Below are 21626 nucleotides of genomic sequence, written 5' to 3' on the forward strand. Positions count from 1 at the left end.
TTACTCTAACTGGTCGGTATTATAGCGACGGTTTTTCATCTAGTTTCCATTTACCCTCAACATCCCCGACAATCCATCGCGCTGTTACGCCTAATCGCACTCCGTTTATCTGGCCAGAATTCCATCTGTTAATCGACGCTCCTTCGAGAGTCTCGAGACTCCACCGTGACGCTCGGCTCTTCGTTAGTAGTTGCGACGTAACCTAACGCCATCTAATAATAATTATTCGTATAAAATGATGCTGATAAAATATCGTAATAAGCAATACGAACGATTTGTACAATTATAACGTGTAAGGCGCAATCGGTGAGCCGGAAGAAGCGAACATGCGAATCGAAATCGCATTTACGTGAACCCGGGAAATCCGCGCCTCAGCCGAAGGTCGTAGGTCAGGGCGCAACGACGCAATCGAACTGCCCAGCTGGAACGCGGCCTAAATTCGAGCTGGAGGCAAATAAATCTTTTGGACAGGCTAATGCACGGGCAACGCGTGCTTCCGCGGGTTAATTAACCATTAATTATCTCGTGACATGGACTCGAGGTGGGACGGTGCAGAGGAGTTAATTGAATGACTAAGGACGAGTCGGCGAGTCATCCTTTGAAACTGGAGTCAGAATCCTCCCATGTCTCGTTACCTCCGGAACTCTTCCACGGAAACGGCCGTGACGGTTTAATCGCGAGGAAGACTCGCACGGCTGCAATCTTCCATTCTTACGTCTAACGTTTCCACGGATTCGCCTTCGCGACTGCGCTTGCGCATTGGACGTGGCATTGCACGTGGCATTGGTCGAGGGAATTAAGGAAAACGATTGCCGGCTTATCGCGTAACTGAAGATCAATTGAGCGTCAATTCAATGTTGCAATCCTGCAATCTTCCTGCACCCGTCCTTTGCGCGTTTTACGTCGACACCGAAGGAGCTGAGCATCTTCGCCAGCGCGCGGCTGGGAAGCGCGGCTGTCCGTCCAGTAACTGGACACCACGCAGCGCCCTATGGCTTTTTCTTGATGAGCTCGATTGCTCCCTCCCGAAATCCAATGAGCCCCATTGCCCCCGCAGGCGCTGCTCTTCTTCGCCTTGGCATCGACCTCCACCCACTCCCACCTCTATCCTCCCCCCTGCACCAGCCCTATGCTTTGGGCTCTTGCCTCTCCGTCTCACGAAAGAATAGCTCAAGTTTCCAGTCGAACTCGAGTGCCGTCAACTGCTTGTCATGCTAACCAGCGAGCAACCCTCCTGCCGACTCCTCCCGACCTCTGTGCAACTAAAGTCTGGAAGCCGCGGCTCCATCGCAAGCATAACCATCCAGGCTCTCGTGGCGCGGTTACACTATAGATTGGAGGGAGCATTCCCGCCACTACGCCTAGACTCTGGTAGCCTTGTCTTTGCATGCGCATTCCGTGTGCGGCTGCACACTGTACTCGCGCTATGTACCATCAATGCCAGCTGGGATGGTCAGTGGTACTGCGAACGAAGGCATGAGCCCTGGCCAAAGGCTCACTGCGACCGAGTGCTGCTTTGGCCGCCAATGAGAATCGTCCCTCGCTGCTGATGCAAGTGGAAGAAGAGAGGCAAAAGGGGAGAACGCAAGACTCGAGAGTGAAGTGTGGCAAGTGGGAGTAATGATGACGCGGGCGTGAACTCACTCAGCCTGGGTGTGATGCTAGCCCCTCCGAAGGGCCCAAGAGGTCATCACAACCTTTTTGAGTGAGCGAACGCCCCCGTCCCACCGGCGGGCCAACTTTTCCCAGTTTGCTCAGTTGCGGCGAATGGAAGGAGGGAAGCGGGTCCAGTGAAATACATATGTGAAAATGAGAACCAAGAGCCGTGGAGAAGAGGAGAAGAGGAGAAGAGGAGAGAAACGAAACGCGCGCTCTGACGTGTTGCGAATACGGACGCAGTACATAGTTCAGAGAGCACGTGGCACGTAGCGACCCGTGGATATGCAGGAACGTGTTCATCTCCAGTTCATTGATTCGCGAGAACATCGGGGATAGTGTATTGATTAGGAGTGGCAAGACGAGAATGGCAAGTACAGAGAGAGAGAGAGACAGAGAGAGAGAGCAGAAAATGCGAATGGATGGAGGCTAAGCCGAGAGCATCGGGTACAGGCTGGAAAAGGAAGTTACGGGGTTGAGCGGCGGCGCTCTGCGTCGAGACGCTTAATAACACTGCGAAAAGCAAGAACAATGTCAAGGCTCAATGGGGAAGCCTCCTTTTTGTCCTCGGAGATATGATGCGAGCCAAACGCCGTATTTACGATGATCGATGGCCGACATTAACTTAATGATATCGATGCGGCTTAAGATAAAGACTCTACAGGAAGAAAGCTGTGTACGGGCATCAGTGCGCCCAACCTTATAGACAGACTTTTAGATTGATGACGGTGCGGCGGTGCGGCGTCTCTACATCCTTTCTTCCTTCCCTTCTCTGAGCTCGCCTGCTCTACTCTTTCATCCTCTTCCGTCCTGCAGCAGGACGTTCTGACCCCGAGCGCAGCATCGCGCAGCAGCCGACGGAAGATAGTTGCAGATCTCCTACGAGTTCTCTCTCTCTCTCTCTCTCTCTCTCTCTCTCTCTCTCTCTCTCTCTTTCTGGTCGCGCTTCGTACACTCTTATTTCCTTGTCTTTCTCTCGACTATATTCTTCCACCCTTTGTTTTACCGAGTTCGCTGCAGCTCGCAGACTTGCCAACACAGCTTCTATTTTGTTGTTCCTCATTTTCATTTTCTCCATTTTCCTGTTTCCGTCGTTCTGGCTTCGGAGGACAACAGGCAGGCAGGCAGGCAGGCAGGTAGGCAAGGGAGTCTTTGGGGCATTAAATCGGAAATATAGTGGAAAACCAATAAAGACGGCGACGGCAGGCAGAAACAGCTCGCTTTCCTCTTCATTGCCGCTTCGTTTCTTTCATATTTAAATGAAATTTAAGAAAGCCTTTCATTCTCCGGCTCTCTTCATCCGGATGGGCGCGCGCGCCAGTGTCGAGTTCGAAACTTTCCGGAAGGAGTCATTGGAAACGTTCCAGCATTTCTGAATAGGGTCGCGACCCAATTTATCCCTTGGCTTTTTTCCCTTCGACCCGTTCGTTACCTTATTTCTCACAGCAGTCTGTACCAACCTGGTTACAGGAGAATTCCTTTACGCGGTGACATTGCCTGCACCACCCAGCAGCCTGTTCAGTCTGTTCCATTCGCTATTGATTCCTCCAAATGAACTCCGTGGACCGTGAAATCCGCCGTTCGATCCTTCGATCGTTCGAATCTCCGGAGAAAGAGAGAGAGAGAGAGAGAGAGAGAGAGAGAGAGAGAGAGAGCGAGAGAGGACCTCTTTCGGTTGAGCAGCCATTCGAAAAATAACTCTCGGTTCGAAGGTTCGATATTTGTTATCTTGATAAAGCTATCCGCGCGCAGTGCAAAGGTTGACTCTCCTTGTTACGCGACTGAAATGAACTATCGGCTACGAAAGTAACACCTACACCTACCTGCGACGCCAGCTGGGAGCTCGAAGCTTCCCCGCACTGTTGCCACTCGCTCCGGAATTGCATAAATAACTGGCCAGTAGAGTTTTCGATTCGCGAGGCGATTCGCTGCTGCGCCGTCCAGCTGGCCAATTAGCAACCAACACTTGCCGAAAGATTATGGCTCGACTGCTTTCTCAACTTTTTTATCGATTTTTTCGCTTCTTCGTTGTGTCGGCGGACGCCCTCGGCGGGACGTGATGCGACGCCGACGCTGCGCCAATGGACGCTAAAGACACAACGAGGCGTCGATGTAATTGAGAGGCTCCGATTCTCGATAATGGCCGATTGATGAGAATGCTCGAGATGCCAGACTGGAAGTCACACGAGGAGAGGAGAGAGAAAGAGAGAGGCGGGGGGGGGATATGCCAAGTGGAGTCAAGTGGAACAGGCTCCAGCTTGGCGGACAGTCCCACCTCCCACCTCCCACCAGACTTCTGGCATCTTCTACAATTATTCCTCTCTCTCTCTATTTGTCATGCAATAAACTCCTTGGACATTTTTTCTCAAGAGAATTGACCGTTTCTACGCAACACTCGACACGCATCTGAAATAACGTGGAACGCGTGCAGGTTTCTGCGCAGGCGGCGGGACGCTGGATAATAATCTCGTACTCTTTGTTTGGCTAACTTTCGATAGTCTGTGAATCCATCAAAGGGATAATAAAGGTAAAGGCCTCAGGGAAGGCGAAGGCGCTGCCGGAGATAAACGATGTCATTGGCGATTCATAATTTTCCTGGCGAATAGACGATAATTCATTTGAGTCGTTTCTCTCCCTGTATATATATATATATATATATATATCTCTTTTCTATTTTTATTCTTCGGTCTGTAGATGATTTCCTATGTCTGGCGACATGCTGCGATGCAAAGAAATAATCGAAATCCACGAACCTTAAAGAACTATGCGATTTTCACTAGGACTGTAGCAAACTACGTGACGACCAGCTGGGGCAGCGGATGCTTCCTGCTCCTGGTCAGTAATTTGGAGAATAAATGGAGACAGAGAAGAAGAATCGGTTTAAGGAGAACGGGAGTCATTGATCTACAGCAGCAGCTTAATTCAATTGCTGTGCTAACTTCCAGAGCTACCCGACCACGTGCCCCCAAAAAACCTTGACAGGTGGTGGCCCTTTTCGAAGAAAGTCAAAGCATCCCGCTCAAGGTCAGCTAGATTGGCAATTCCACGCGTCGAGCAGGAGGATGGATCCTGTCAAACGGTGCCGCTAAAGTTCGGAGCGCCGATAGGCGAGTAGCGCCGCGTGTCGGGATCGATCCCAGCTTCCTTTAACGGATTCCAAAATGGATTCTGCTCCTCCGCGAACTTCGAACTTGAACCTTCGACCTTCGATCCTTCGCATCCGAGTGGCTCCCCTCTGCCCTCTGGAGCGAACACATGTGCGGATAATGCTAAAGAAGCTGCTCCGTGGGAGGCGAATCCTTTGTCGAGTTCTGACATACAAGCCGAGACGACGAAGGGTCTGCGAAGTCTCGAGGGCTGAGTCCACATGATCTTCGGGTCTTTCAATTTGATCCCATCTCAGATCCCTCTGCAGTGATCTTCAACCCTCATCCACTTGGTCTTATGTCTGCGTACGCGTGAGGCGCGCATAGGAGACTTTCTTAATGGAGACCACCAAGCTTCTCGGGTAAAGCGAAGCTCCGTGCTATTGCGCGTTCAAGGCAGGTTCAACGGGCACTGGGTATTCGGGGCCGGAAGTCGTTGCCTCACGTTTTGCTTTTTCGTTCGTTCGGAGTGTCGCTACGCCGTCCATATAGAAATATGCAAGTGGGACGTACTTACGGAAGATATTCCGCATCCGAAGATGGAGCCGTGCCGGTGCGGTTAGTACGGCGAAGCTCAGCCGATGGACCCGCAGACATCTTTGATCTTTTATCTTGGGCTAATAAGGCGTTTCCCAGTCGATCGAGTGACCTTTGGAACGTCCTTCTTTTGGAAACAACAGAAGGAAGTGAAGATGAGAGAGGAAAGCGAAATGGAGACGCCGAGCGTCGACAGGTACTCGAACGCGAGTCCCTCGCGCAACGTGGCGGAGCCTGGGGGGAGGAGGGGGCGCAAAGGGGTTAAACTCTCGAGGGGCTCTCGCAGCGCACTTGAAACTGAATCTCTTGTGTGTTCTAGCGCTAGCGCAGCCTCCACTCTTCCTCTCTCGTCCTCTCGTGGGCTGCCCTTGAATCCACTCATTCGGAAGCTGCAAGACGTTCCTTGCACGCACGCACGCACGCTGTATTTAGCCGCGATACTCGAAGCCCTCCAGACCTCCGAGCCGCCGCATCCTCAAGGCCCGGAGGTCTGGAAGAGTGAAGAGCTCAAAGAGCCAAGTGGCTGGGACACAGGCCGGGCACAAAGAAATCAAAGAAACCCACGAAACTTCCCTAGACAAAGGATCACTCGCTACTCTTCTGCACCTCAAGGCTGCTGCTAGCCCAATTCTGAAATCGCGTCGCGACGCACGGTCCTCGCCCCTCGCCCCTCGCCCCTCGAGACACCTGCTCCTCACGTTATTCCGGACTATACAAACTTTTTGCTTCCCTCCGCAGAGTTACATGAAATTCCCTGAGCTCGTGATGTAATGGCAGCGACGTGAGGGTGAAACTCTGCTCGAGAGACTCCTTTGCTTCGAATCTTCCTTCGCCAGAGTAACCAAAATGTTGACTACGTCGGATAACTTTTCCGATTATTTCCTGAGTTTCCTCGAGCGTCTCCAGCCTCTGGCTCTCTCTCTCTCTCTCTCTCTCTCTCTCTCTCTCTCTCTCTCTCTCGTGGAGAGAAAGAGAGAGAGGTCTCTATACAGCTCCCACTTGCGACTCGGCGCATCCTACTCGTCCGATCTCTTGCGCTCGCATCTGCATTTTGCGGCTGACTCGATTCCACTAAAAATAAATAATTGTTCCCGTCCTATTTCGTCCGAGCACCTAGTTCCCTCCCCATTTTCTCCCTATTTGCCTGAAGGTGAAAGAGTCGGGATCCTCGGAAGAATTTTCTACAGGGCCTGTACTCTTGCTTTTATCACGCTTCGACGAAACCTTCGCTGAAACTTTGAATCGAAGTCACGAAGCAAGCCTCTTGCAAGACTCTTTTGGCCGATGGCAGCTACGGGTGCAGTAAAAGCGCTCGATCAGAAATTGCTATCGAGACTCCTTTGCTTCCGGTTGCACTTTCCGGTTGTTCTTAGCAGGCACTGTCGGCTGCTGCCAAACGACCGAGTAGCCCTCTTCCAGCCGAAACGCTAACTCTACTGAATGAAGGCATGGGAAGGCATGGGAAGGCATGGGAAGGCATCGGAAGGCATCGGAAGGCAGTAGCCCAATGCTATGTATATGCATCTCCTTTACGAGCGGCGACATCAAACGCCAGGGAAAAAATCTGCGAGAGATTGAGCTTTAAGGAGATGAGAAATAATATTTGGCCAATTCCTCTTTAGTCGATTCAATCGAGCGATTTCAATGATTACCCAGAAGCTTTGACCGTTAGGAAGATCGAGATAGCTAATCGTGGGGGCAATCAGGCGGGGAGGAGACTTCAAAGGTCAGGAGCATCAGTGACGCTCGGCTCCATTTCCTCTTAAGAAGGGAAACGGGAAACTTCCTTCCGCCGCTACTATCTTCAGCCGTACGTCCTCTTCTCTTGCTTTTGCATCCTCAAAGGAGCCGTTTAGGAGGACAGAATCGAAAAAAGAGAAGCGAATGAGAGTGTAGCGCATGGCCACGCTTTCTCTTTTTCTCCTTTTCTCCTTTTCTCCTTTTCTCCTTTTCTCCTTTTCTCCTTTTCCCCAGTCTTTCGCTGGCCGAAGGGAGGCGGGTTGCGAGGAATTTCTGGGCATAACTCAATCGAAGAACAACGAACGGCTCGTAGAAAATTTATGTGGAAACAAGTGGACTCATTGAGGCCTTCGCGTCAGATTGAAGCCCGAAGCCCGCGAGATCAGGGAAATACAAGAGTATCATATACAAGGAAATACAAGTATCATGTGAGGAAGTGATAAAATCGAAGTATCGAGGAGGATCAAAGTGATGGAAAACAATCGATTCATTCTGTCTTCTCTCCTTGTTCCCTTTTTTTCCCCTTTGAACTCGCCTCCTTTACTCCTTTGACCTTTTTCTCTCGCGGTTCATCGACTCGCTGTTGAGAAGCGACCACGAGGTCGCCACTTCTTCTCCTTAAACCCGGCATTTGTCAAAGCGAATAAAGCTCTCAGGATCTCCTTTCAGGAAGGAAATGACGACGAATGAGGATGCTGGGAAGAAACTAAGGATAGAATGGACCCAGAGAAATGTTAAATTTCTAAAAGTGCTCACTGACGCTAAATTAAAACCAGTCAAATTCCAGGAAGAGCATGAACATTTTGATGTGAATTGCAAGTGGTTCCGGCTCATCTGCCGCAGACGCAATCATCCCGCTGGCTCAAATTCCATTTTGAAAAAAGCAATGCTTCACTCAGGTTTTTAATATATCCACTCATCTCCCGGCCTTTCAGCGAGATAATTTGATTTTCCAATTTTTACCAAACTTTTTCCGCGTGGCTGCTATTGAGCCGTACAATCTCGAATAATTGCGAACATCGCTGCTACCGGTCAAAGGTTAATAGCGATAGCTGCACCTATACTCACGCAGTCGCACTTACAAAGCAGCCTTTGCGAATTGCCAACAGATCAATTCTCAACCTGTCACGTTCTTTCCCACGTGGCATGGATGGTTCTCTCTCTCTCTCTCTCTCTCTCTCTCTCTCTCTCTCTCTCTCTCTCTCTCTCTCTCTTTCTCGCTAGTGAACTATTTACGACAGTAAGAAAAATTCTTATAAGACAGAGGATGAGCCAGGAGTATGACGTAATGGCTTGCCAAATATAAATAACGATTCCGGGAAAATTTGGAAATAAAAAAAATAGTTAACGGCAGGGGCGATTTATGGATAGCAATATCTGTCTAAAGATTTGAAACCGTTGCTAAGACGATAGATGGTTTGCTGTTCTAAGGGTGCGATGGACCCAACTGAAAGGGATGATGGTCTTGTATATCCATCCTTCGTTCTCTCGGGATTTTATAGATCACAGTCGTTGCGGGTCTCCAACATAGCGGGTTAGCTGTATAGGAAAGTCCTTTTGGGATCCCTGACTATCGAACCTGGAACCGGAAACCAGGACTAGCTTCGCACAATACCTTCGTAATATCTGAAACACCAAAATTGCCTCGACCCAAAATCTCCTCGAAGATCATCCTTTCGTGATAAATGAAACGCGCTTAAACACAAATTCTGCCTTCGCATCTTCAAAGTTCTTCGTAGATATTTACGACGAGTTCATTAAACCCGTAATCCGCCGATGTAGTTTCTGGTCATCTGGTCATCTGGTCATCTGGTCATCTGGTCCTCTAGTTCTGTTGGACATGCAGCTGCTACACCTTGCCTTCCCTACTCATAGGAATTGCATTTCAGAAGTAGCTTCAAAGATTCGCATAAACTCGTGACGTGGCTGTCCGTGGAAAACTCGGGTAAAAGTTTAAAACGAGACCCTGTTGCGATATCCAGGCAGCACGATCTCCTCCTCGAACTTTTCTCGCTCAAAGAGAAAATTATTAAAAAAAAGTATCAAACGCAAAAGACGGCAGCAGCGATGCTTTTTCTCCACATTTCGTGATGCAGTCGAGGCGAATGCGTAGCGCTCTTCTCTCCGATGCAAAACGGTTTGCTCAGCTGAGAAAACAAAACTCCCGGCTGTTCCATTGGAATCGTAAATGCATCATCGACTTGCTCGAGAGACTGAATCGAGAAAACAATTGAAACTCGTAAAAAGTGATTGCACCTCGAGCGTTATGACGCCATTGTCCCGATGCGGTCAACGCCCTGAATAGCACGAGTGAAAGGTGAAAGGGTTGCAAGGGACAGATAAGGGACGCTAGAAAGTCCCAAGTGAAAGGTGGAATCGCGTCCGTCGGGCCCGCACAGCCTCTTAGATCTCTTAAACTAAAGGTCAAAGTTTGAGGAGATCGTCGCTCTCGCTGCGCGACTTTAAAACTTTAATCTTGAGCCAAGGGTGCTGGTACTAGCTGGTACTAGCTGGTACTAGCTGGTACTAGCTGGTACTAGCTGGTACTAGCCCGGAAAAGCAGGTTAGCCTGGAATTATTAAATGGGCACGTTGGTGAACCTCCGTCTCCCACCACCTCTTCAGCATCCTAATTCGGGAGGATGCTTTCTATCTATTTCTCAGTCCTGATTGGGAATCTCAAAAGCAGGAATTTCCTGGAGAGCTGCCGATAGACGGACCGCGCGCACCATGTTTTACGCTGTTATTTATTTATTTGTTCTCTTCCCCCCCACCTTGCTTTCCGCTTGACGATAGCCTCCTGGGAAACCGCACAGACCGGGGACTATTTGTCAGATTATTTTTCTTTGAATTTGTGGCGCATTATTCGGTAGGGAAAGAACGCAATAAATTGGCTTAAGCTATAGTATAGGACTGAGGTCAACATGGCGGCCGTTTGCACTACATCATCCTTACGGAGCCCTACCTTCCACCAGATTATTTATCATTTTTTTCTGCAATACGTATCAAGATCCCTACGATGCTTTTTTTTTTAGTGTCAGACAGGAAAACGTATCGACGTAGCTTATATAGGATCGCGAAGACCTTCAACCTGTCTACTTGTCAGAGTGCTAACTTCTCGTTTACCTTCTTCCCTTTATCCATCCTCTCTATCTTCCGCTTGCATCGACTCGTCGAGTTCCGTTCTGATCGGTAACTATCGCCGATAGCCATTATCAGCCATTATCTCTTTTTCGATGTATCGATCGACTGGCACTTCTCTAGCAACGTCTGTCGCAGTGAGAAAATCTGAATGATAAACTGAACGAAAGGCTTCCAACGGAAAGAAGTAATTGCCCTGGGATGTACCGAGGTGCCAGTAGCTGCTGCGAGGAAAACTATGGAGGATTTGAGGAAAAGCCGGAAGGTGGTAGTTTTAGAAATCCAACTGACGATGAACGTCAAAGAGACGAGGTGGCCGAGTGGTTAAGGCGTTGGACTGCTAATCCAATGTGCTCTGCACGCGTGGGTTCGAATCCCATCCTCGTCGAATTTATTTTTTTCACTCTTTCTCGTTACATGCAATCCTCCAGAATTTCGCTGCAACAATCAACGAATGCAAAGGCTGCTGCTGCAAGCGACAGGGCAGGACTCGGAGAGAGTCGACAAAGAATTCGTCGCTGGGAACGCTGGCTTTCCGCTCTCATTCCTGCTCTTTCCTTTTTCCGGTTCTCGTCTCGCGTTTGGAATTTCGCGATGACTGATACAATCGAGACACAGAGAAGCCAGCAGTATGCTGCGTGTGACGTTAATCAGGCATGTTAACAGTTGAATGGGAAAGAGTGCATCCGGGGCAGGAGGCTTTGGGAAAGAGCGCTATTGCACTCTGGAGAATTCGTTCTCGTTCATTTTATCTTTTATTTGAGAACCAGAGCAAAGCGCACGCTATTGCACGCGATAAAGGGTAACTGTGCGGCAGCGCTCTTATTTAATTACACGGACTGAGTGCATTAGACCTTTTTACGAATTAATAAGTCCAGGTTTGCGTGTAAAAAGAGCGAATTCAGAAAAACAGAACGGAAGAGGGAAGTATTTACCTCTCGTTTCAGCACTGCCTGCCAAGTGCTGAACAATGCTTCAGTTAATACTCGTAGGCATTCCCCGCCATAGTTCCTGCCGCTGCCGCGTCTCTCCTTGTCTAACCTGCAGGCGAATGAATCCTCTGTCAATCGTCCGCGTTCCAATTCTTCGTTTTCGTAATTCGTCATCGTCAACGCGCTGCAATTTCCCCAACTCACAAGTTGACTCGATCGCTTAAAAAATGTACTACCACCATTAGCCTCCATTAATGATATTGATTGAATGGCGCTGGGCGCGGAATATATACCCGCGTCCGTGACACCGACCGGCTATTAATATCGCGGAAAACGCGAAAAGGATCGTTCGAAAAATACCGATAATTCGTAACACTGGACTCTTAAAAAAAGGAAGGGAGGTTCGTGCTTTATTATTAAACTCGCTGCACCTCGTTATTTCCTCCGTCTCCCGAATGTTGCCGTTCTTTCTTTTCCCACCGTAGCCTTTGTCATCGCCGGCGCCACTGTTCCCTGCCTCGAGTAGAAGCCTTGAAGGGGGGATGGCTTAGCGAAGGTGCTCAGGGGGAGCCTGCTTACTCGCCGGTTACGAGCGACTCTTTTCCTCGCGAGGATGGACTTAAGGGAGTATTTTCTCTCTCGCAGCTACTTACCACTTCTTGTAGTTGGTCTATATGCAACGAGTCACGTTCATCCTGAATGCCGCAGGTTGATTCCAGGTTGCGAGACGACCATCACTTCCGTTATCGGGATGCAATGGGTCGAAGACCCAAGAATTACGGTTGATCCGGATGGTGCATCTGGCTCCGTTTTTCTTCCGGGCAATGGCGGCGACTCACTCGTATGTGCGTGCATGTGTATTCATGAGTCTCGCAAAGTACACGTACGTAGAAAGGTGTGCACAACGGGATGCACAAAGACGAGGGATGACCAGCTCGAGTGCATCGTTGATCCATATTCGTAGAGGGAGTGAACTGCCCTGTCACGAGACTTCCTTTCCCCTCGCTTCCTCATCAGGTACATTGACAGCCGCGGCCGCATTGTGCAAACTACCTGCATCCCTGCTTATTTCAAGTATAAAGGTTTTTGCGGTGCGACAGTAGGGAAGCGCAGCGCCGCTGGCGTAATGTTTTCGAAAGCATTAACTGGCACGTGCCGGGAAGAAATTGTCAATCGATCGACCATTGAAAATTTCTGAAAAGGAACCGAGAGGGACTTCGTCAAAAGGAATAGGACGATTGACATTTTGAGGAAAGAGAACATCCGTCTAACATGGTTCCTTATCGTTAGCCCCGTGACCCAATCGGAAGTCCTTATAATGTCTTCATTGTGTCCCACGCTGAACGTTCTGCGAGACAAACGTTTCAAGAGGCGCCTAGAGGCGCCTAGATGCCTCTAGGGGCGTCTAGGGGCGTCGCTGCCAGCACTGAAAGGTGAGCCAGTCGAACGCCGTCGCAACGTGGCAGCACGTTGCTGCATTTTATGTCTCCGTATAATATTATATATCGAGGACATAATACAGCCACTTGGAAAGCACTTGAGCAGCCAATGGGCTAATTAATTCAACGGTCTCCTCCCACTTCCCCCTTATCCTTCCCGATCGAGAGGAACTCGGCGCTCCTGATGCTGCAACAGGGTGTAGGGTGTCTTTGCTGAACGTTGAAAGGAGTGCGCGCCGGGCGCTGCCCTCTCGTCACATCGACGCGGCCACCGCGTCGCTGCAATTCAATTTCCACTAGTTTTCCCGCCGAGAGTCACACGAGCCTTGACAATCCTGCGTCGATTGAGGACTACATAGATCAATCAGCCTCTCCATCAATCTGCTGTCGAATCAAGAGAGAATAGAGGGCGGGGGGGGGGACGTAGAGAAGCGTAATGCCTGACTCATCTCCCGTGAAGAGCAGAGCGTTTCGACAACTGTCAGGTGCACGAGTAACGGGAGAATATTCAGGTATTAGTCAGGATTTTTGCACCGAAAGTTGTGTGACAGGGGCGGATCAGTGGCGTGCATTGGGAGTCCAATACAATTTTACGCTGAACTCCATGTAATAATTTTTACTCGGATGCCCCGCGCTTCGGGACAACGTAGCGTGGAACATTCTGCAGGCATAAAACACAGGGGTGGCTGGGTGAATACAGTGACGCAGGCTAACGTTAGCCCAGCATCAGGGTCGCACGAGCCTTTGGTACTTTAGTTAACAGGAGGCAGAGACCGTCCATCACGGGAGGTCGTGTCCCATAAAGAGTATAATTCTCCCTCGTGACGTCACCATATACTCTCCTATGAATATCTCTCGCGCATCCCTCGCCATTTTTCAAGCCCGCGACTTTAACAAAAATTATCAACGAGACGCCCTGACCCGTGTCGCCTGATATAGGCCTAAAGGCTACCAAATAAATATTCAGAAACTCGAGTAATTCGCTTCAAAAGGACGAGTCGAATTACCCAATTTCATTTCCTTTCTCTTCCCTCTGCGTGTTACTCTTCTGCGTCTGGCGACATTGGACGGTTGCAGGTCGATTTCACGAATCGAGTGCTCGTCGCGCTGGGCACTCGAGCCCAAAGGACTTCCTCGGCTTCCGATGCGTCTCGTGTAATTGCGGCACCCATGGCGAAGGTCAAAGACGACAGCTTTAATCTGGACCAGCAACGGTCTTCTTCTGTGCTCGTGATTACGGGCTCTTATCCAGGTGCTTCCTGTCTGCTTATTTTTCTCTTTTCATCCCGTCACGCCCCTCGCCCTCCTCCCTCTGCCCCATATCTTCCACTTATTTCCCGTTCTGATCGTCGCAACTGTGCAGGGTGGAATCTACGATTGCAGCAGCTGCGCAATGAGAGCGCGACTCGTGGCAAATGGATGGTCGACTCCTAACGGAAGGAAAACGTAGAATTGCCTAAGCATGAAAAAGAGCAACCATCGGTAGAAATGAAATCGTTTAACACTGATGGGAATTATGGAAAATGTGAGATCCAGCGAAATACTTTTAGAACAAGAAAACCTTCGATCGCTCTTTGAGTTTGATGCGAAGAAAGGAAACTGCAGTTGTAAAGACCTTCCGTTTGCATCACAAATCCCTCCTCCACTTGATCAACTTGTATCTACAAAAAAAGGTCTTCCCGTTTGGCAAACACCTGATGGTTAAGGTTTTCTGCAACAAGACAGACTTATTGGTTGAAAATGTCATCGGGTCTAGTGGATTGCGAAATATGTATTTGTGCAGCTCAAAGCGGCGGCGTGAGGAAACTGTAGCCTAAGATTGGATCGTAGTCATGCAGCCAGAGAGCCCTTTCAGTTCACTCGTGAAAGTAGCTGGCTCAAAACTCACAGCCCTGCCTTACTCCCTGCCCCCCGCAGGCCGGAAACAGCAACCTCTCTTTCCAGAGGCCGGAACCTGAATACTGCCTAGAACCCCTTTCTCATTAGGACGAAGGGGCAGCAAAGAATACGGAAAATTGGATGCCCTGAAAATATTCTCGTCACGTTCCGACTACGACGCCGACTCCGGAATGTCGGAACGACCGAAGGAATAAACGCTGCTCCGACACTCGCCCTTCCCTCCCTCTCGTTCCGAAACACGGATAAGGAGCGAATGCCATTTATTCCTGCAGGTCTCATCCATCGGGTGTCTTTGGGTTTCTTCGAGTTTCCAAAACAAACGACCCTTTGCAGGCTCGCAGTTTGCTGGTTTGACTGTCGTGACGTTGGGCCAACTCGTTGCCGAGAAGCCTCACGTTACAACCGGTTTCCCAATTTCGCAGCCACAAAACAGGCCGACTGCGCGTCGGCTTTCGCTTCAAACACGACCAACGCTCGGGCTGGCACTTTGTTCATTCGGAACAATGACGGCAGCGACATTGCGAGCTGCGTCTCTGGGAAAGGAACGAGTGGAAATACTCACTGGATATGGACGCGAGTGCGCTCGGTGGCTCCACGTTCGAGGAAGGATATTATTTTTTAAAAAAGGGAATTCAACATCGATTGTCCCACTCAGTTTGTTCCCATGATCATCGCCAAAGCAGTCGCAATAATGTTTCCTCGGGCTCCTCCCTTCCCTCCCTCCGTTTCTTCCTTTTTCTCCTTTTTCTCCTTTGCCTCCTTCATCGCCTTTCTCCTCCCTCTCTCAACTCGTCAGGTCTCAGCGAAAACACATTGGATCATATTTCCAGCAACCGCGTAGCATTCTTCATCCACGTCTCATCCTCGAGCAGAGTTCGAAAAGTGATGCACACGCGCCTCACCCGAGTACGCACAATCTGACGTGAACGTTTTCTTATGATTGCAGCCTACGAACGGAGCAACCACGTGGTCTGGAACCGGGTGGTGTTCGTCATCAGCTGAGCCGGGCCTTGGATCTTTGGGCAAAAAACTCGAAGCTCACCTTTCAGGAGGTTAACAGCGACCGCGCAGACATTTTGGTCTACTTTCAACAGTGAGTATTCCGACTTCTCTTTACTCCGTGTTGTTTTCTCTCTTCACCTGCACGGTGAACACGCCCCGAGAAGGACACTCGACTTTGAAAGGAGAACGGAAGCCGCCGCACCCTTCCAGTCGCCGAACATTTGGAACAGGGAAGTGCTTGAGCTTGGCAACGCCACTGGGGCCAGGAGCTTCCAGGAGCTTCTGCGGTCCGCGCTAGCTGATTGCGAATGCGATGGTTACGTTACGTACCGCAGCGCCCAAGGTACGAGTGTGCTAGAACTTTGGCAGCGTACGTGCCCGACATCTTGAATTACTACCTGCCCCCGCGCCTCAGGCTGAGCTGCTCCTCGTAGCTGCCTGCGGCCGCCGACCCCATCGTCACTGTCTGCTCCGACAATATCCTGGCACTGGATTAGCAGGAAGAGAGCTCATTTCGCATTGGCGAACATGGCTATTGGATCCGTAGGGCAAAACATATTGAAGTTTCGACTGGGTAGTCGGAACGGAAGTGAAAAAGACGAATGGCAGCGGAGGAAGAGCTAAGAGAACGACAAGAATCAAGAGAGGCTTCGCGCGTCGAGGGTGTATTCCGAGATCGAAAAGTTCGTGTTGACTGAAACTTCGTTGAACTGAATCTTCGTTAGTTTGGTCTATAGCTGCGTGAAGTCTCGAGCAGACTCCAAGTAGCAGTGGAGAGAACTTCGACATCCACTTTTGGGCTTAGAATTACATTTTGCTTCGGATTTAGCTTTGAGCTTGCGGTTGGAATTTGAATTTGGTCTCGTAAGAGGAAGCTTCCGATTAATCTTGAAATAGTAGATTGCTGCTTCTTTTGGCTAGGATTCATTCAGAGAATTGGACGACCGTATCAGCAGCCCTTACAACCTTGGCAACCCTCGAGTCCCTCACAGGCTTCGTTCCCACATAAATTGTACCTTTATCAATGCGAGCGAGCCATTAGTCTGCGAAATCCGGGCTCTTCATTTTCCCCTGATTTATTTTCGGAGGTTAATTAAGGAATAATTAGCCTCGGCTCGGTCATTAACGGGTTGAAATCGAGCGAACTCGCGTGCTTCAGCGTCGCAGCTCGTAACGTGGAATCCAACGTTCAAGTGATCCACCTTATTTTTTTATTTCTCTTCCGGTCGAGTGATCTTGCAGGTATTATATTACGTGCGACAACGTGTCCTTTGACACAGGAAACTCGCTAAAGCACTTTGCAAGTGACGGCCGCATAAATTGGTGGCATCGTCGACGGCAGCATCGGTAGGAAGCCAACCGGAAGGGACGGTAGGAGCCGCCAAGCATTCGGGGTCAACTTTAAAAGACGATAACTTGGAATTAACTGAATTCCTGAATCGGGTGCTTGAATCTCGCAGCCACTTAAAAGTTCATCATTTTCTCTGTCGTGGAATAGGAGATTCGCGGGAGGGGAGGGGGGGGCAGAGTCACTTTCTTCGAGAAAGTACTCCTGTGAAGAGTGTAAGTGGAGGAAGAGTAACGCATCACTGCAAATGAGAGACGGATGATCAGAGATGCTCAAGGACACGAGGACGAACACCCCACCAGAATAAGATCAGCCTCCTGTGTTCTTCGCGTGCCCGATTAGCCTTCTGGATCCTCTGATTCCGACTGCGAGTTGCGGTGGTCACTCAGTGGCGGTGAACCAGCGCTCGCTTCGTGTTCTTCGTATACTTCTGCTCTTTCTCTTTTCCTGGGGATTCTTGTCACAGGAGCATAGAGAGAGGCTCGGGAACTAGAGAAGCGTCGAAGAACAGGACCTCGAGAGATGCGAGAAAGACAGTCTCAGTCAGACAAGGACACTCGGCTCACTTCCGCAGCAAGAAGGATGCATCTTGCGAACTGACCCACTTCGAACAGTCTTTCCTTAAAAGATTTATAAGACTCACATCCCTTTGAGAGTCTAGCTACTGTGGTGTTATAGCGCTACGGTGCATTACAGTAAACGGTTGCATAACGAAGAAATACCTGAACAGCAAACCAGCCACTTGCTACTTGCTACTTGCTACTTGCTACTTGCTACTTGCTACTTGCTACTTGGCACTTGAGTAGTAGAAGCAGAGTGAAGGATTGAGATTTGATTTTAAGTGAAGTCACCATGACGCAGCACATGCCTAATGGAGCTTCAAGTCGTGAATTTCGCTGAAGCAGCTGCAAATCTCTCAAGCATTGGCTCATTATTATATAAATTAGAAGAAAGTGACCGGGACTAAATTTCACTTGCAAAGTCAACCAGCCGCAGCCTCCCAATGATAAGATCTTGAGTTTTGTCAAGCCGAGTATTCAAAAGTTCGGTCCTGTGGACCGAACGTACGTCGGTCGCTCGGTGTGGGTCTTTGCGGTTCGCTGTAATACCAGGAGGAGGAGCAGCGCTTTGCCTTGCTAATCTAAATTAAGCAGCTATATAAACAGGCCATATCCCAATCCATCCGAACTTTCAAGTGAAACGGCCACCCTATATTCCGTGCTGCTTTCAGTTCCACTCTTTGACCCTTGGCCCTACGAAGCTGACCTTTAATTCAGCAGCTAACGTAGCTGATGACCTGCGCGAGGTATCGGATGCCCACTTACCTCCTTTTTACTTGCCTTGTCAAAATATCTCGAATAGGTCTTTTAAATAGGTCTCTATTTCATTTCTCTTCTCCCGATTAGTATGAGGTTAAGATGAAGTAGATTTTGCATGAGACTTTTTCTGTACTGTCGAGATTTCCACATTCCTCGAAAATCTCCAGCAGAAAAAAGAAAACAGAAATGAAGATTACAGATTGGCGTTTCGGCTACTTCGACTCGACTGGCTCGTTAAGAAAATGGCAGCCAATGATGTCGGGTACTAATTGGCACCTGGATTCATCTGAGAATTCTTGAACTTAACCCCGAGGACTAGCGAAAGTTCGTCGGTGTCTCTGGCCGTGAAAACTATGTGAGAGAAAATCAACGCGACACGAAAAACTTTTTTGAAGTAATTCAATATTCAGTAAGCGGCATCCCGCCTGCCGAAGAGGGTGAAATAATAATCTTTAGGGTGAAAATGGAGAACCCAAGGACTGCGCAGGAAGAGAGGAGCATTGACCTAGTCTGCCTGCTTTTAAAGTTCACAGGACCAGTATGTTAGACTCCTCCTCTCCAGGTTCTATCTATTCATATTTTTCTCACACGTAGCAAAAGAGTAACGCACGTTCCAATTCTCCTCGCCTTTACGCAATTTTTTCAAAACTTCTGAACAGCAGAGTCGAGCGTGTTACAAAGTTGGTACCAGACAAGCGAAGAAGGGTCGATCCGGCGTGAGTTGAGTTCTTTATCGTCGTACCCGGGCGCGTGGTATTTGCCCTTAACAAGAGGTAAGACTTTATTGCGCTACCAGATCGAAACTTTGATCCCTTGGAAGCAGCAGGGCGTCAGCCAAAATCTTTTCTTCCGGCCGTAACAGCAGGACGGCGTTAACCGAAAGCGCCGTAAGAAGCAAATGACGTAACCCCTGAGAGAGTCCAATAACCTGAGCGGATGTTCTTTTTGTCGTGTTGCAGGGGCTATCACGGAGACGGATATCCGTTCGACGGGAGAGGCCAGATATTGGCGCACGCCTTCTTTCCTGGAACCGATCGCGGCGGCGACGCGCACTTCGACGAGGAGGAGATCTGGCTTCTAACGGACAGCAGCGACGAGGAAGGTAAGTTCCACCAGGCCACGTCCGTACCTTCTCTGCATCCGGGTCGATTCTCGTAACAGTATGTACGTGCGTATTTCCATCTATGCTCGCGATTTTTCCTCTTTCGTCGATCTCATGAGGACCGAGTCTGCGAAAGAAAAATCGTCTCGAGGATTCCGAAAGCAGCACCGTCTCTTCTCGGTTTTTCCCGTCGAAGGCGAATTCAATGGAGAAGTGGGAGAACACGTAAACTCCTAAAGTCCGGCAGAGCCTCTTGCTCAACTTCCGAGTAGCCGAGCGTCCGACGTCTGGGACCCGTACGAGCAGCACGAGGCTGGAAAGCAGGAAAAGAGTGAAGATGATATAGAGAACATGGAAGCCAGGGAGAAAAACGTCACTCGGACCACCATCTTTCTAACTTTTTCCATCTCCGACTATTCTACAAGAGAAGCAGCAAATTCAACGGATCCTCGTGACCAGCTGCCCCCCCCCCCCTTTCCCTCTCAAGTTTCATCGTTCTCTCGTGAGCTTTCTTTCTTTCTCTCTTTCAATCAATCGAACTCTCTTGCTTTTTCGGTGAATTCTTTCGTCGACTTCAGTCATTACGGTTTCACGTAAATTCATTGATTTATGGTAACGGAGCAGAATGAAAGGACCGATCGACGTGTGAGCTGTCACAATGGACTGCAGCTTTCAATTTTGACTTGCCAAATATTAAAATAGATCAACGAGTGAATAATAAAGAATAGAAGAGAAAGTTTAAAAGAATGCAAATCAATTTACATCGAAACTGAGAAAGGTAATTCCAGGAATTAGGAGCAGACTTGCGGTGGTCGCATGCCACAGCCATCATCCGGCATTTCCCTTCGTCAGGAAGGTAATCAGGAGACTATCGATCCCAGCTGTATCCTTCAAAATGGAGAAGGTCGCTAAGCTGCGAACTCGCTGCCTTCGCCTAAGAACACGATAGGACAACGAAATCCCTTGGCCCTCGGATTGTCTTTGCTCTTATCGTTCGGCACTTGTCGCAATTGTTTTGAGCATGATACGTATCCCTACTTCAATTCGACGTCACCCTGGAATTCGGAAGATAGCGCCAGTTTGAGATTCGAATTATCGTTGGACCATTGTTCGACGAGTTTATTTTGAAAGAACCGAATATCGCAATCCCAGTATTTCAAAGACGTCCAACGAGGTGCAGAGTCAAGGATTCCAATGAGTAAGGCCGACTTCGTGCTGCTTCTCAACGAACTGCAGGAATTATGAGGGTTCGCGAGAGCGACGAAAATCGGATTCCATTGTCGAAATTAATTCATAAGGTGCGCAATGATTGATTGTGCAGATTTGGCGAAGCAATCCTGACGGTTTTGCTTTTGCCACGCACAGCCTGAGGAGAAAGTACACTGTTCAGTCCTCTAATTGGCAGAATTTCCACTTGGCTTCGCACCGAATTTCAAGGATTCCCAGTACCCCGATAATAGTTGGCTCCGTAACTGATTTCATACTTGAAACTTCCGTCAGTCATTCTCCAGTCGAGTTTCAGTCAGCTGACGTGGCAGAAGACATTAAAGACAGGGAGTTTCGCTACTTGCAAACACATACGGACATTAGGGCCGCCTGCATTTTAGTGGCCCGCATGCGGCTGATCGTGAGATCGATCGCCGAGCGCTGCTGTTTCAGGCTTCGGGCTTTAGGCTTTCCCTCCGTTCTTCGTTTCTTTCACGAAACTCAAGCTGACTCGGCTTGAGAACCAAAAGGAACGAGAAACGATCGCACGTAACTCGCTTGGGTGGCGACCGGGTTACAGCTTTCTCTCATTTTCCTTCCGACTGAGCCTCGGCCAAATCGCATGCAATCCAATCCGGCCTTGTGTGTTATTGGGTCTACGGGGAATAGACGGCGATTCCATTTGCCCAGTGAGACGCAGAAGATGAGTATCGAAATGGAGCAGCGCGTCTCCAGCCTCCCTGACCCTTCGACCCTGGACTCGCGCTTACCGTTTACCCCAATTCCCTTAATCCCCTACACTCTGTCGAGTCGACGGGTGGGGTTGCCCTGCGGGAAGTTCTGTCTCTCGCAAACGACACTGCGGCGAAGGGCTTAGATATTCGAAGGGCTGTCGAGCCTTGTGAATTCGCCTCAGAGCCTCTCAGACTTATCGAAAACCGATTAGTCCTCGGCGGCAGTCGGTGGCAGTCGGCGGCAGTCGGCGGCTGGCCTTCGTTCCTGCCCCAACAGCTTCACCCGTGAAACACTTCGCTCTTAAGCCGATGGCAAATATATTCCTACAGTAGGGACCCTCCGCGCACCTTCACTCCTTCAGCCTCGCTCTCTACAGCGCACAATCTACAGTGGCTACAACTCGCTTCTCCAAGTTCTTATCAGCA

The 21626-nt window shown here is 49.5% G+C and overlaps 1 protein-coding gene and 1 non-coding gene across 6 annotated transcripts in view; both read left to right on the forward strand.

The window, feature by feature from the left end:
- Nucleotides 1-21626, forward strand: part of LOC107268792 (matrix metalloproteinase-2) — a 79074-nt gene that overhangs the window by 46290 nt on the left and 11158 nt on the right. For all 5 annotated transcript variants that reach the window (XM_025086094.1, XM_015741913.2, XM_015741915.2 and 2 more), the window contains 2 exons: nucleotides 15436-15582; nucleotides 19118-19260. In XM_025086094.1, coding sequence (XP_024941862.1) covers nucleotides 15436-15582; nucleotides 19118-19260 — 290 coding nt within the window. The remainder of the gene's footprint in view (nucleotides 1-15435; nucleotides 15583-19117; nucleotides 19261-21626) is intronic.
- Nucleotides 10526-10607, forward strand: Trnas-gcu. Its single transcript has one exon. It is a non-coding gene; the product is annotated as a tRNA-Ser (tRNA).

Source organism: Cephus cinctus, unplaced genomic scaffold (assembly GCF_000341935.2).
Source record: "Cephus cinctus unplaced genomic scaffold, Ccin1 Ccin1_scaffold0581, whole genome shotgun sequence".
Classification (NCBI taxonomy): domain Eukaryota; kingdom Metazoa; phylum Arthropoda; class Insecta; order Hymenoptera; family Cephidae; genus Cephus; species Cephus cinctus.